We start from the raw sequence: 17,373 nt of genomic DNA, 5'->3' as shown, positions 1-17,373 counted from the left end.
CGCATAGGAAGTGAATCTGGGATAGTCCAGGCTAATCAATAAATCAGTCAAAGAAACATTTATTAAGAACCTACTCTGTGCTGGGGCCTATGTTTACTAATTTAGATACAATGACAAAAAATCAAATAGTTTCTTTCCTCTCGGAATTCCCCTTGGAGGGGAATAATGTATAATCAAGCTGGTTAGACTAGGGCCAGATGAAGCCCATCTTAAAAGAAAGATACCCCCTGCCCCTGTGCTACCACAGGCAGTGGTAGTGATTAATTGGTAGGCATTCATTGAGCACCTACTATGTGTTCAGTCCACATGTGATATGGAGGAATAGAAATTAAATGAAACACTTAGTCTCTTCCCTTGAAGAAGAAACAGAACAACTAGAAGATTTCTGTCCAGGTACCAACTGGTGAATTCAGATCCATATTCTGTAAAAGATCATGGATTTTTTTAGATCTAGATATAAATGCATTTAAGAGGGAAAATTTTACAATTCATCAACACAAACATGTTATTGAATTTACAACCAAATGCATTGCCTAGTTTGCAGGTGCTTCGGTTTGTTTGAAAAGAAAGAGCTAGAAAGTACCATTTGATTTTCAGAAGGGACCACTGGTGACATTTCCTATGATTGTGAGTTCATAAAAAAAGGGTCCCTGATACAAGAGTAGTCCCAAGTCTTAGAAGAGGAAGAAGAGGACTAAGCTTTCAAGGAGTAGAACTTAACATCACTCATTTCATTAACATTTACTATGTGTTGGTTATATGAAAGCTCTTCCCTGGTGCCTCCTCAAAGCTTAGAGATCCTTAAAGGCTACTTCAGTTGAGTACAAGCATTCACAGGTCCTACCATCCTGTGTCTAGTAATGGATTGTTATAACCATTGCCAAAAGCCTAGCTAAGTTCAGAGAGGCTTATGACAGGAGGGTGGGCTACAAGTGATGATTTTGGGCAGAGGAAGAGTTGTTTGATTTGTTTATTTGGTCATTGAAATTCATTAAAATCATCTATTAAGTCTTTGAAGGGTTTTTAATTGCATCATTGTGGAAAGTGTTTGCTGGTAGAAATCATAGTTCCAAAATTACTTAAGAATTCAAAAAGGTTCTGGGAATTCAAAATTGGAAAAGACAATCCTTGCCCTCTAGATGCTAAGCAAAAACTATTTTATCTAAGAAATATATCCTGTGTTCTGATTCTACAAAAACTTCTTTTTTCTTTGCAGTTTTCCATCTATCTCACAAAGTCACCAGTGTTGTTCCAGAAAGTGCTTTGCTCATTGTTCTTGGCCTCATCCTGGGAGGGATTGTGTGGGCTGCAGACCACATTGCCTCCTTCACCCTCACTCCAACTGTATTCTTCTTCTACCTGCTGCCACCCATTGTATTAGATGCTGGGTATTTTATGCCAAACCGACTGTTCTTTGGAAACCTTGGGACCATCCTCTTGTATGCTGTTATTGGGACCGTGTGGAATGCTGCCACGACTGGCTTATCACTTTATGGAGTCTACCTCAGTGGCATCATGGGTAAGGAGAAGATCTTTGCTATTTTTTATGCCCAGTTGTCTTGGTGTTAATTTACTGAAGCCATCATGATTCATTGTAGGAGTGGCTCATTTCTTGAAATACTTTGCATAAATATTTTTTTCTTTCCAATTATAGGTAAGAAAAAATTGGTATACAATAATCCATTAATAAATATACTTTCAAAATAGGTAAATTAGGGTGTGATTATTCACAAAAATTTTATCTTTACAAAAATATTTCCCACAGACAATGATAAGTAAAGAACTCTCCTAGTTAATTTACCCTATATAAGTCAATGAACAAAAATTCAGTTTATAGTATTTTTGAAAAACACAGCAATTGTCCAAGTATACTTGTATTTTTCTAAATGAGCATATCCATATTGCTATAAAGCAAAGTTCCCCAAAAGGTTCATCTTAAATGATAACCCAGACGTGGCTACCATTCTCCCTTCTCTGACACTTCCAGTAGAATGGGCCCAGTGGTGTTGGCTGTCAGAGGAGCACAAGAACAAGTTCAGCATTTCCACTGGGGAAGGGGATGTTGTTGAAAATCATTGGCATATAGCCTTCCTCGAAACTTTTGAACACTCCTTTCTAGATCCCAATGACTTGAAGTGCCCATCCACCCATAGAAGCTGATAGTATCATCAACTACTCTTTCCTAACTCTTCTTACCAACTCTTTGCATTTCATGACTTCCATGATCATAGACTGTGGGGAAAAGAAAAATGAAACCTATTCTGAAAAAGAACAGAGTTCTATGCTAGACTACCTAGTATAGCTAAATGAATATTGCAGCATATGACATTTCAGCAAAAAGCTCTCTGCAGTAAGTTTTTTGTCATTCCACTAAAAAGTGAGAGAACAAATACATACAATATTTTCTTCTCAGCTGTCTCACATTAGCCTGCATGTCTGAAATAACATTGAAGCATATGTCTCATCACAATTTAGGTCATTTTATTGTTCTTGTGCCTATCTCTTCTTTACAAAACATGCCACCCTACCTTTCTGAATTAGATTATTATTTTCATTCAAAGATAGGGAAACAAGAACACAGGGGTGCTAAATGAGTAGCCCACAGATTTTGAATAAATAGCCTAAGGTCAGAACTCAGGCAGGTCTTAGACACTGAACACTAATTTAATCTAAGGAAAATAAGAGTTGGCTAAAACAAAAACAATTCACACATCAACAGGGTTGTGCATTTAGCTTCTAGGTACATAAATTACAGGACTCTCACTGTCTATGTTGGGATCCAAAATGGGCAGTTGGAAGGTCTCATTGACACATAGACTATCTCCTAAGTCTGGCCCTCCACAACATATGGTTCCCTCATATTCTGGCAGAGTACTATAGCAATTGTTTATGCACCTTCTTTTTTCCTCGCATTTTATTCTTTTTAAATCAAGTGCTTCTTTTGTTCACTATTGAACCCAAACCCACAGAATTCATTTTCCTGTAGTCATAAGTAATTTTCAAGCTCCCACCTGATTCGATTCCTGAATTACAGAAATAACACTATGAAAAAGTTATTTTCTCTAGGCCCTTATTATATAAAGCAAGCACTAGAAATCTTCACTGCATTAAGGATGCATTGGGAAAGAGATGATCAAAGGTCCACATCAGAAAGTGCATGCTTTGACAGATTGATTATCATAATCTTGAATTGCATTTTAGTTAACATGAGACTTTGCCCTCAACACTGTGATCACACATGTTCATACTCAGGCCCCCTTTACTGATCAGTATTAGTGAGGCCATAGCATCCAAGACACAAATCAGAAAAATCTATTTTTATTAGGCAGCAATCTCAAAAAATGATATGATTATATGCCAACAGTTCAGTTCTGTAGACTTTGATACCATGCCTATATCAATTTGTTACAGTCTATAAATAGCTCATAATATCTCATTCTTGTGAACATTATATTTAAGATGACACTTACATCATCTTGTTGGCAGCTGAAGCTGGCATTTTTATTTGTTTATAAATTTGGGGGTACCATTGTGGACTGTCTTTGCTCCACTCAGAGATCTGATGAGCAACATACGCTAGGCTTGCATAGTCTACACGTGACCATTGTTCCCCATCGCTTGTGTATGATGCTTCATTTCTTCAGTCTGGGAACCTGCACCTAAAAGGAGAAGCATTTTATTCTTTTTATATATGACAATGCAGATGACCTACAATGAGTAGGGATTTTTTTCAGTTTGCTTGTAGAGGATGGATTTGTGTGATTAGCAGGGCATATGATGAATAGCTAAGGTTGGAGCACAGTCTGTGCTTGAGAATCAGAGCAGAGCTAATTGGCCCACATGAAAGAGAACTGGTATCTTGGCTGAGTTGGTATGGCGCTCCCCTAAATGGCTCTGCCAGCAAACTAAAAGGAACGGACTCATTCTATCTCCTGGGTCTGTTACCTATCTTCGCATCAAAAAGCAAGAAACATTTGAAGTTTCTTTTATTAGGTCCAATAAACTAGTTATTTTGAATATGATGGTCATAATGGTGGCCATTGAGCAGCTAGGTGGTTCAGTGGGCAGAGCACCAGCCTCAGCGTCAGGAAGACTCATCTTCCTGAGTTCAAAGCTGTATAATCATGGGCAAGTCATTTAATCCTGTTTACATCAGATTCCTCCTCTGTAAAATGAGCTGGAGGAGGAAAATGGCCAGCCACCCTGGTATCTTTGCCAAGAAAGCTCCAAATGGAGTCATGAGGAATTGAACATGACTAAAAAATGACCAAACAATGTTGACCTTCCTTTTCCAGTATTAATGTCATGAAGAATCTTGTCCATTTTGTATATAGTTTCTATATGCTTGGAGTAACTCAAGTCTTTATAATTAAAGTATAAGGAGAACATTGATACTTTTTATTGGATCAAACCATCTCTATACTTGACTTATGAAGCTTGTTTCCAGATTAAAGTCTCCTAATTATCCCATGGTCAGAAACTATGAAGGTGAGGGAAAATAATCTAATCAAGAGAAGAGCAAAGAAGTACTTGGCTGGGAACTTGGAAGCTGAAAACTTAGCACATGGAAATAGAATGAGTTACAAAATGAATGAAGCTAGCTAGAAGGTATCTTTAAAAGTAATAACAACAATAATAATATTTACTTGTGCCTCAGCTGAAACTTGTTATTTTTCATTAGAACATCACAATAAGTTAGTGGCTAAGCACATTACATTTATCACTAAATAGACACAACTAGGTAGTTTTAACAACTATCTGAAAATACCACTATCTGAATTGATGCCAAAACATAGTGGTTCTCCAGTTTCATGTAATTTTTTAGACTAGATTTATGATCATAACAGCGTGGGGAGCTTCCCAGAGGGGACTTCTTCTACCAATTCAGATGAGCAAAAGTTCTGCACCTTATAGTCTTGGAGCATTGCCAGAGGTACCAAAAAGTTAAATGATTTGCCTAAGGTCACACAGACAGCATGTATAATAGAGATTGAACCCCTGTTTTCCTTATAATTGACTGTGCCATGTTAACTATCTTCGTATGATCATTATGAAACAGACACTAAAAATACGTTAATTAGTACATAGAAAATATATATAGCCATTGCTCACTTGTGTATAGCCCTCTAAAACAATGGTGAACATGGGCCCATAGACTTCTTTTTAATAGTGATAATTATTTTAGCATAATTGTTTTTCTTTGTAATTCTATGCTTTTTCAATTCTCTGAATTCAAAAATATCATTCTGAGAAGGGATCCACAGGCTTTATCAGCCTGCCACAGGAATCTATGACCCACAAAAGGTCAAGAACTTCTATTCAATAGAAAGAAGAATGATAATTAGGACTTACTGGTGGTAGCTTTTGTTTCCATGAACTAGTTTGTGTGTACCTGTATCTATACCTTGAATTAGGATTTTATTGGATTTCTTTTAAGTCAAAGAAGAACACACTTTCCAGTGCTTTGACTCCTAAGTCAGGCAAGGAAGGTAAGAAGAGACTCTATTTTTCCTTTGTACACTAGTGTAATTAAAGGTTTTTAGAAAAGTTAACCATAAAGGTCTCCTCTTTACTTTCTACTAGCCCCTAAAAAAACACTCAAATAGAAACTTTTGACTCCAGGGATAGGACTTTGCTGTGAACATTTTAAATGCTTATGGGTACATACCTGCCCTCTACTGGATGGAAACAAATCCATTCCAAATAGCATTGACCCCTTCTCTGGTAATGGAAGCTGAATGTCATGAAAGAAGCCATGTCCTGAGTCCTCATCTCAAAGTGTTCAGTGGCGATTGTGTGCAGACATCATACATTACTCATCAGATGGAATGGATGGCTCTCCTGCATTAATTAGACTTAGTCATCCTAATTAGCTAATATTTGAGTTCTTTTAAATCAGCTGGCCCTCAGGGACTAGTAGGGTGGACGAATGTTCAACAAACCCAACAGTGGCAAAAATTTATAGATATAAGCTATATGTAACTCTTGAATTTGGCTTTTTGAGATACAGACTTGAGAAATGCAGGGTCCTATGCAGCTCTAAATCTATAATCCTCTAATATAGACAATGATTTATCTACCTTGCACTATACCACCAATTTTACTCATCTTTCTAATCCTGAACCAACTGGTATTTTGACTAAACTGTCTGGTTTGGTTTTTGTTATATAGCCTCCCTAAGGGGTCAGCAGCCACAACTGTGTAGTGAGCAAAAGAGAACTCTAGTAAAACTAGGGAGAAAATCCTAGGAGACTACCAGAGTTTAAAGATTGACTGACCTTGAAGGGGAATTTGTATCTGAAATCCACTTGTGCTTGAAATCCAGAAAGGACAGGAAATGTGTGAGAAATTTGCATTTTCAAATTCCACTGAAATGAAATGCTGACATTTGTGGATTGAGATGGTAAGATGTATGCTTCCAAAGTCTATCATGATTGAGAAATAAGCTTTACAATTGAAAAGTTACTTGAAAATTAGTCCCTCCTTTAACTTCTGTCTATTCGTGAAATAATGAACTTTGTAGAATCAGCTGACAAAATGGTTTCTGTGGTGTTGGCAATATCAAACCCAGATATCAGAGCCCTGAGTAAGTTAGTAAAACACAACACAGATAAGCTTTCCCAACAGAATCTGCCCTTCCATCTCTTTAGAAACAAAATCTTGACTGCCAGTTGATGCCATCTCCTGTATTGCTCTCCTTAGAAAGTGTACCCGGAGAAAACCAGGTTGTGTTCATTGTCACTTGCCTATATGGTGTACCCTCATATCATTCAGGAGCTTTTGCAGCATGATGCAAGAGACCAGGAGCCAATGATATTCTCTCCAACCTTCCTCTGCCCTCAAAGGTTTCTTCTAGTTTGATCACCTAAGCCAGTTAGAGCATGCAGAACTGAAATGCCCTTCATCATCCAGGAATAGGCAATTGGGGGTAAGCTAAGTGGATTGAGAGTCGGGCCTAGAGATGGGAGGTCCTAGGTTCAAATCTGGCCTCAGACACTTCCCAGCTGTGTGACCTTGGGCAAGTCACTTGACCCCCATTGCCCACCCTTACCACTCTTCCACCTAGTAGCCAATACACAGAAGTTAAGGGTTTAAAGAAATAGGCAATTGGTGGCATTTATGTCGTCAAGTAATTACAATAGAAAGTAATCGTGTTTGCATTCTGCCAATATTTCCCTCTTTTTTCTTCTCTTTCTCTCACTTCCCATTTTGTTCTCTTTTATATTCTCTGATTTTCTCACTCCTTTTTCTTTTAACTCATGTCTTTCTTCACTGCAGAGTCATAGTGGCTGAAGACACTGTCTGGTGTCTAAAGAGTTGAATGGAGGAAGAATATTTTACTTATCATACCTTAGTTTATAACCATATTTGGGGATGTGCACAAAAATGGAGCAAACATACATGTACACTTTGCCCCACACATACGTGGACAGTGTGAATGTTAGGTAGAGATTTCATTTCAGCATCTATTTTTAAGCACGTTCAGTGTACAAAGTTCTGTGCTAGTCATTAAGGGAAATACCAAGTTTGAGTATGAGGAAAGCTTAGAAATTTGGAGGTAGAAGAGACCTTAGAGGTAATCTAGTCTGATGCTTTCATTTTCTGAACAAGAAAAATGAGCCTTAGAGATGTTAAGTGACTTGCCCAAGGTCACATCAGTAGTAAATGCTAAAGACACAATGTGAGTCCTTTGAACCCAAATCCAATGATTTTTTCAATATTCCACCAAGGAGACAAGGCATAAACATGGACAACTCTAATACACAGTATTATTGCCTGAAAGTGGGGAGACAAATGATGAAGTCCTATGTGAGGTCCAAGGGGGGAACCAAAGGAATATCCGTAATGTTTATGTTAGTTGGACCTGGATGATATATAGAGTACTGATTACTACCATTCACAATAAGGCTATAGGAATACCAGTTGGGAGCTCCAGGTTGTGATGGAGAGTAGAAGCAATCTCTTTTAGAAACCCTAATCTTTCTGTTAGAGCTCATCAACCTTTCAAAATATTTTTTTTAATTTAAAGGAAAAATTATCTTATACAAATTTGTGGGAATATATTTTTGGACAGCCAGATGTGGTAGAGAATTACTCTTAAACTCAAAAATCATTGTAGATTCATGGAATTCCATACTGGTGGGTTGAATGTGATAAAATATATGTAACATGCTGATAAATTTAGTATAAAATCTAAATATATGATATTAAGATATAAAATATAAATAGGAGATTTATAATTGTATTTGTATTGCCAGGAAAATGACAACATGAGAGCAAAAAATGTGAAAACTCATATTTACATGAGGCCTTAATGTTTACAAAAGTCAACAGTTCAAAACAAAGGTTAAAAAATGTTTAGTGACTTGCTTAAGGTCACAAAGAAAAGTGTAAGTTAAGAGTTAAGACTTGAATTCAGATCTTTTGACTTTGAGTCTAATACATTTTCTACCATTATATTTCTTTGCCCTCCAAGCATTTGGGAGACACAAAAGAAGTTTAAGACAAAGATGCTGACCTCAAGGACTTTTTATAGTGTAGTTACAGAGATAAGATTAACCCATATAAAAGAATTAGAGAATAATTAAGCACTAAAGCCTGTAACTTCGTTTATACTACAGAGATGAGAGAAGGTGTTGTGGCTCAGGGAGTAAGGGAAGACTTTGTCAAGGTGAGACATTAGATTCATCTTAAAGGTTTTAATAAGTAGCCTGGGAGAAGGGAGGGCACCAGATAAAGCAATTCAAATTTGACATATGGGGCACTGCCAAAAGGGATCCACTAGCAGATTCTTGAACAGGAAATTGGCATTTCCCATGGCTTAAACCTGTGGTTTCATTGGATCAAGAACTCTTGTTAGAGAGAGGAAATGCTCCCAGCCTTAGGAAAGGCCATACCTACTCTGAAATTTAAAGTCTTTGGGAGCCATGCTGAGGTACTGAGAAGGTGTTGACTGGCCCAGAGCTCTGTAGCCAGAAGACATGAGGCAAGATTTAAACTGCAAGTCCAGCTCTCTACTCTCTTCATTTCCTTACTTTCTGTCTCAGTAACAACTCTAGGGCTAAGCAATTGGGGTTAAGTGACTGCCCAGAGTCACAAAACTAGAAAGTCTCTGAAGCTAGACTTGAACTCAAGATGTCCCATCTCCAGACCTATCTCCTAGCCAGGCTTCCTCTAAGCCATAAAGATGCCTCCTACTTGTTTCTTAACGTGGTAAATGAAGGTTTTTAATATGGTGAGGTGCCTGGAAATGTGAGCATTCATAATGTTAGAGTTTTGGAAGAAACTTCAGAGTACATCAAAACTAACCTTTCCCACTACAAGAATCCTCCTATGTATCCAGCATTGGTACACATCAAACTTTTCTGGATAGCTTTCTCCATAGACAGCCTGTCTGGGGATTTCATTGAGTGGGAATGCAGTGCTTCCAGAGGTAGTTTATTCCTTTTTGAGAGAGTTTTATTAGGATTCTTTATTAGGAAACTGAGGCTGAGCAAGTTAAATGACTTCCCTAATACAACATAGATCTCCTAAGTCTAGTATGTTCTCTGATCTATATTATTTACTCGCTTTCCCCCAAATGTTTCTAGCTTTCCCCTGGAGGTCAAATGAAACTAGTCTAAACCCTCTTCTGCAATACTTAAATTCTCTAAGATAGTAGTAACTAAAAGCAATAGTAGTATCCATCCCCAAGTCTTCTCCAAACTTGCCTAGATTCTTCAAATGATTCTCTGCTTTTAGGTAGATCAATGGTTGATATTAGTGGGTAGAGCTGTAAATATATTGGGAGATATAGTTTTGTAAGATTATAAGAGAAAACGAAAGAGACAGAGAAAGAAACAGAGTGACAGAGAGAGACAGAGTGAGAAACAGACAGACAGACAAACAGATGGAGAGACAGAGAAACAGAGAGAGAAAACCAAAGATGCATTTATTAAGATGGGAAGCTCAGCTAAAAAGTAGAGTACTGTGCCAACAACAGAGGAAAAATATAGTCTGGGAATTTCTTTGAACAGAATCAGAATCCAGTTGTCTTTAAGGAGATTAATTTCTACCTGAAGTGGAGGTAAACCCAGAGCTCACATTGTTTGGCTTTTTAAAATATTTCCTTTGCCAGATACTTAAAGACGCTGAGCTGGGAAGCTCAGCCTGAGTCTGAAGGTCTAAATGAAAGGCAAGAAAAGACAATGGTCACAAGAACTGAGCCTTTTGGAGGAATTTAGTCACCAGAGTAGAACACGGAGAGTTTAAAAGAAGCAGGTTAATGCTTTAAGCCTTTGCCAAGCTAATTGAGTAACATGAGACAATGTGCCTGTTACCTGATTTATTTATATTTTATGTTCTGAGGTTTCCTTGCACTTTAGTAACAATAGTTGGTGCAGTTGAGTGACTGTAATTGCTCACATTTCAATACCACTATACGTTTTACAAACATGTTCTTCACACCCATCCCTTGAGGAGGGTAGGGAAGTAATATCATCTCCACTTTACAGATCATCAGGAACCTGAGGCTCAGGGGAATTAACATACCTTTCCATACAGAGAGAGAGAAAGAGAGGGAGAGAGGGAGAGAGAGAGAGAGAGAGAGAGAGAGAGAGAGAGAGAGAGAGAGAGAGAGAGAGAGNAGAGAGAGAGAGAGAGAGAGAGAGAGAGAGAGAGAGAGAGAGAGAGAAAGTTGCTGAAATTCAATTTGATTCCATAAATACTAATCCAGTCTGTTCTAAGTGCTGAGAATACAAAGAAAAAAACAGTCCTGCCCTCAAGGAATATATGAGGGAAATCTGGGATTGATAGGTGTGTGTACTAATAAATACAATATAAGGTAATTTAGGGAGTTAAGCAACTGGAAGTTATTGGAGTAGACTCTGAGGAAGTAGCACATGAGCCTAGTCCAGAAAAAAGCAAATGACATTGAAAGGTAGAGATGAGAAGAGAATGTATTCCAACAACCCACACAAATGTATAGAAACAACAACAAAAAAGTCTTATTAAGGGATCAGCAAATAATGTATTTGATGGGAACTTGTGACAAGAGTATGTGAAGTGGATTGGTATAAAATAAGGCTGAAAAGTGTTTTGAAATAAACTTGTGGCAGGTTTTAAATGCCAACCTGAGAAATTTACATTTTAGCTGGGAGGCAATGGAGAAGGTGAAAGGTTTTTTAAGGAAAGGGATGGTCAAAGACAGACCTTAGGAATATGATTTTGACTGCTTTGTGGAAGATTTATGAGAAATAAAGGAGAGGGATGCAAATAGAGAAAACAAGGAAGCCATGTGGAATAAGAGAGAGATAAGGAATAGGAAAGAATCAAGGATGGCTCAGTCTATGATACCTGGGTGACTAGGAAGATAGCGGTACCCTCCAAAGGTTTAGAGAAGGAATGGATTTAAGGGAGCAGATTATTATTAATAATGATTATACCTGCTCCATCCCCATCCATAGGACTTAAAAGATTTTCCGCCTCAATTCCTTCATTTTTCAGATGAAGAAACTAAGACTCAGGGAGAAAAGCAAAACCTAGATGCTCCTTGGATGCCAAATCTGGGACTCATTCTATTTAACCATACATACTTCATCCAATTTCAAATAGAATATAAGCTCTTAAAGATGAAGTCTGTTTTTGCCTTTGTGCCTTCCACACCTAGCATAGTATCTTGCACATAGAAGGCATTTAAAAGTTTTTGTTGAATTGAAATAAATTAGATTTGAGGTTAAGGAACTGGAAAAAATATTGAATAGGTAATTTATGCAACAGAATTGGAATTAAGAAGTGAGATTAAGATTAGAACTATGGGACTAAAGATATGTGTATGCTTATTTACCTGTGTATGTATATTTTTATATATATTCAGTATAGAACTGAACATATATACATATTTTATATAACTATATGATTGTGTATTTTACATATATGTTAAGTATTGGATTGAATATATGTAAATATGTGTTTAGATTATATATTGTTATAAATAAAAGGAGTCCAAGGGAGATGTATAGATGTATAATGATGTTGATGTATCTATCTGTACTCTCCTCAGCTGTAGATGATGGAGGAACACCAACTCTGATCACCCTTGACTGCTGCTATAATTTATCCCTTTCTCTCTAACAGTTGCCCAAAAAGAACCCTCAAGAGGTTAGATAGATGGGTAACCTTTCCAGGTCCAACCTGGGTTTGGATAGATTAGTATTGGGCTATTGATTTACCTTGGATGACGTTTAGAATCTGACTGCATTTGACTCCCTTCCCAAGGGCCATGATATAAACCACTCAGGAAGGTATTTGTTGTTGAACACTCTTTATCTATACTCAGGGAAAGGATAACAAGAACAAGGATTGGGGATTAGAAACCCTATTGATCTATTATCTAATAAACTAGTTGACAATCAGGACTAGAGGCTATTGATCAGGTGGAAGCTGGAGATTTGCTCACTCCACTACCTCTAGCCAGACCTGGCCATAGCCAAGCCAGAGAATAGGGAAGCTTCTGATGCAGCTGTATTGATGATCTTATTCTCTCAGCTTTCTCACTACCAGTTTTGGTGATGCACTAGCTCTCACAGTCTATCAGGAAATAGCTTCAGAGATATTCCTGCCCTCTTCTTCATAGACCTCCCTGCCACCCTTCAACCACCCACTCAGAGATTTCCCAGTCCAGAGACTCCTTTCCAGAGACCTCCAGAGAGCCCTCCTCAAAGTGGCTGTCAGGGGTATTGATACCATTGGGCCAACTGACGTTTGCTCCTGGCTCACGGCACCTGGGAACATTCCGAGTCTTCCACTGCCATCCCTGTCATTCAAGGTGACATCCATCACTTCCCAGATTATGACTATAACTGTATTTACATATAATATATTTTACTATACATTTTATATATGCTAGGTATTTATATATGCTACATATTTATGTGTGTATAAATACTCAGTCCTATATTGGATATATGTGTGTAAAAAATATAACAAACAGACAGATAGATGGATAGATAGATAGAGATATGTAGATAGATAAGGTGAGACTATGTAGATAGAGTGTCAAGCCTGGAGTCAGAAAGACTTATCTTCCTGAGCTCAGATATGGTGCCAGATACTTATTAGCTGTGTGATCCCAGACACGCCACTTAACACTGCTTGCCTCAGTTTCCTCATCTGTAAAATGAGCTGGAGAAGGAAAAGGCAAACCACTTCAGTATCTTTGCCAAGAAAACTCTAGTTGGGGTCATGAATAATCAGATACAATTGAAAATGACTGAACAAAAACAACAAAATATGGAAAGATAGATAAGATAGATAGATAGATAGATAGATAGATAGATAGATAGATAGATAGATAGATAGACAGATAGATAGACAGATGGATGGATAGATGATTGATGAACAGATGGATGAATGCATACATACATACATGCAGGCATACCTAGACATATAGGTAGGTCCAGTTCCAAAACACAGTGCCCTTTTCACTATATCACTCCACCACTCTTGAACTAATGTGAACTAACTGAACATGATGTCAGTGGATATAGCTGAAGAGAGAGAGACCACTGAAAAAGACAAGGGGCCAGGATGTGAATGCTCAAATTGTGGCTTTTGAAGCAGGACCATCCTTTAAACTCTTGAGTTGTAAAAGTGGAAAATGATCTAGCAAAATGGGGATGGGAACAAGTTATAGGTACCTTCTTTTTGCAGCCTGTACTGACCATCTTATTCATTCCATGTTCAGAACTACAGAATAAAGCAACTGTACGAAGAGAATCCCATAGAGTTACCTTGAGGAAGAGAATCTTCTCCAGACTATTTTATATGTTTGTAAATTACCACTGAGATGAGACTGGTATAGAGGATTATGTTATGATTCAGAAAAATGACTCATAGTTGATGACTTACAGTGAAGTGTAGCCAAATTACATATTTGTTTAAATTTCATTCATAAATACCGTTGCTTGGCTCAAGTGATGGAACCATAAAGTTTAGGTATAAAATCTGCAATAAATCTAGGACTAGAAAAAAGAGGAAGATAGGAAAGATGATAGTATATACTTTCAGAGCTGGATTTTATCAGCCCTCAAGCAATCTGTGAAAAATTCACACTGATCCATAAAACTTTTAATCCTAAAGAACATTAATCCATAATAAACTATTTCTTAATGAAATGCAGCAAAGAAGAGTGGATAGAATTCTGGAGTTGGAGACAGGAAGACCTAAGTTTTAATTCCACTTCAGACCTTAACCATATGGCTCTGAGCAAGTTCCTTTTTCCCTCTAATATTCAGTTTCCTCCTCTGTGTAGAGAGGCTGCTGGTCTACATGGCCTCTAAGGTCTCTTCTAGTTTTAAATCCATGATCCTATGAATCTGTGAAACATATGCACTCCAAGAACCCTTCCTGTGCCTGGTCCCTGACCTCTTTGCTATGGAGTTGTCACACAGCAGAGTGGCCCAAAAGCAAAAAATTTAAGAATTTTTTTCAGTCTTCCAAAGAGTTTAACTTTAGACCACTGTTTCCTTCCACTCAGGAATCTGATACATGGGAAACTTTTCAGGATCTAGGAGCCAGCTGTAGAATACCCATATATTTGAAATAGAACTCAAATAATCTTGGTACTTCATCTTAGAAATTCTCTGAAGGAATCAACAGTTCTTTATGTGACTAATTTTTCCCTGGAACTGACTGCTCTCAGATTGGATCCGGGGGTTCTTCTAAGTACTGGTTTCCCATGTGGCTTGTTGCTTGCTTTGTTTTCTTAGGAGACCTCAGTATTGGATTGCTGGACTTCCTCTTGTTTGGCAGCTTGATAGCTGCAGTGGACCCTGTGGCTGTCCTGGCCGTTTTTGAAGAAGTCCATGTCAACGATGTCCTGTTTATCATAGTTTTTGGGGAATCGCTGCTGAATGATGCTGTCACCGTGGTAAGCAAGTGGTGGTGAGGGTTTGACTTAGTGGTGGTTTCTTCCTAAAGATTCATTGTAACTTTTTTTTAACTGGGAATTAGAGGCAAAAACAATGCAGTAGATTTGAAATTCCACGTAGTTAAACATTTTGAAAAATTCTACAAGTTATTGGCAAGCACATACACCTTTGTTATTTCCTTTCCCTTTCTGTAGGCCCTAACAGACACTGACACCAACACCAGGATAATCAGGCCTGATTCTCCCAAGTGGAAAACTTTACTGAAACCTAAATCTACTCTATCTGCAGTATTCTCTTCCCTTATGAAATTTGTAATCTCATCAAGGAATGTTTCTGACGTGTCTTGTTGTTCAATCTGATAGCTCTCCAGACCCCAGGACTTTACTGATTCCTTTACTGTGTTATTTAATACTCTTGCCCACATTAAATATCAGTTTAAGCAGCTGTTAGTCTTCTTGTTGTTTTCTCGCTTAACTCGTAAGTTAACAAGCACTTGGGGCAGAAGGAAAGAATGAGGAAAAGAGGAGAAATCAGATGTGCGATTTCATCAGTGTGAGGAGCTCCCAGTGAGTAAACTCCCTCCACCAATACAAATCAGCACCTGCTCTATAATTTTGAGTTCCCTGACCCCTCAGAGGTTAAGTGAATTTTGCCCAGGATCACACAGCTCAGAGGCAAGTTTTGAACCCAAGTCTTTATGATTCCAGGACTGGCTAGCTTTTGATCTACCATACTGTTTCTCTAATCATTTTTATCTCTTCCTAATTCAAAGTTTAAAAATAATTTAAAATAAGGTTTCTTCCATTCCTTCTTTTCAAACTCAAAGGAGGCCCACCTATACATTTCTATAAATCTCATGCTGTAAAATGTTGGTTGTTCAGTCATGCCCAACTCTCCATGATATCATTTGGGGTTTTCTTGGCAAAGATACTGGAGTAATTGGCCATTACCAGACCCCACAGATCATCTATCCCATCTGCTACTGTTTGTCATTGCGTAAAAGCCCTATTAGATTCAGAGAAGGAGTCACAAAACTTTTCCTAAGATACCAATGGAATTACTTCTAGATTTTAATTAATATAATAAGTAAATTATAGATTTCTGCTCAAAATAAAAATATTGCTTAAAACAACATTTTATACAAAATCCCACAGAATAACTAGAAAGTTTCTATAGATGATCAAGGTTCTCTAGACCACTTTAGAAGAATACTTTGTGAACCTAGATCACTTTGAGGGTAAGCATATTGGGATAAAGTATTATGATAACAAAAGAGGATTTATTCACCTTTTTTTAACCAAGGAACACATTTGCTTCCCTAACATGGGAAACTAGATCTATCTTCAGTGTTTTCCAGGAGTCTCTCCTTTGTCCAGCTTTATATTACAGGAAAGAAGAGAAGGAATTGGCTGGTTTTCCAAACTCTCAGAAAAACTGCTTCTTGAATCTCCCTTTAACAGTGGTTTAATGTATTTAGAGTCAAAGGATCAGAGTGCAAATCCCAACTTTACTATTTACAACTTATCATGTGGTCTTGGGCAAATAACCCAAACTCATTGAGTCTCCATTTCTTAATGTTTAAAATGAAGGGGATGGACTAGATCCTAAATCTCTAAGGTCCTTTCTAGAAGGAAATAATTAAAAACTATATAATAATCGTGACAATGTGCTGAAAAAATCATGGCACAGAAGTCATAGGCTATTGTACCCATTCTTCCACTTTATAGAGTAAGACCTTGGGCAAATCATTCTCTGCTTCTTAGTATCCTCATTTGTAAAATGAAGTGTTTAGATGGGGGAAGGAAGGGGGATTTGAGGGGAGAAAGAGACAGAGAGAAACAGAGAGAGACAGAGACAGAAAGACAGAGAGAGATGGAGACAAAGAAAGGGGGAGAGAGAGAGAAAAAAAAACTTATTTTCCTCTGGAGTATAAACCTAGACCTCTTCTTAGTCAATCATTCTCACTCTTTTTAGACTGTGCTATTATTAGATGTGAAAGCTCTTCAGACACTATATTATACTGTTTACTGATTTACTGAAAAAGGATAATAAATCCTTGAGGATTAACACAACATTCTTTTTTCTCCCAAAGTTCCTAATTGTTTATTTGCTTGTGTAATGTGCCCTCTCTCTTTTAAAGTGCCACACACAAAAAAAAAACCTTAACTCACCTGTTTTGAGAATTTCACAATCTTTGACATATTTGGAGGTACCCCCAAAATGCTGAAAAATCAATCTCAGAGATCGGTGACCTACAAACAGGGAGGCATACTTGTTTGGAGAATTGAAACTCCTAAAATTGCAAGAAATCTTAAAGGCAGAGGGGGCAGGTGTGCCAGTGTAGGGGGAGCAAGGAAAAGTAGAGAAGGGGGATGGCTACCCAGTTCATGTAGGGTTGTAGTAAACAGTTGGTACAGTTCTGATACTATCATCCATTATGCTGCCCAGGTGTCAAGAAGAAGTA

At 37.7% G+C, this 17,373-nt stretch overlaps 1 protein-coding gene across 1 annotated transcript in view; it reads left to right on the top strand.

The window, feature by feature from the left end:
- SLC9A3 (solute carrier family 9 member A3) overlaps nucleotides 1–17,373 on the top strand; it is a 132,272-nt gene that overhangs the window by 63,892 nt on the left and 51,007 nt on the right. Inside the window, exons 2-3 of the mRNA XM_044665160.1 lie at nucleotides 1,217–1,519; nucleotides 14,748–14,908. Of these exons, the coding sequence (XP_044521095.1) occupies nucleotides 1,217–1,519; nucleotides 14,748–14,908 (464 nt within the window). The remainder of the gene's footprint in view (nucleotides 1–1,216; nucleotides 1,520–14,747; nucleotides 14,909–17,373) is intronic.

This window comes from Gracilinanus agilis, chromosome 1, assembly GCF_016433145.1.
Source record: "Gracilinanus agilis isolate LMUSP501 chromosome 1, AgileGrace, whole genome shotgun sequence".
Lineage (NCBI taxonomy): Eukaryota > Metazoa > Chordata > Mammalia > Didelphimorphia > Didelphidae > Gracilinanus > Gracilinanus agilis.
This window is presented reverse-complemented; position numbering and strand designations above follow the sequence as displayed.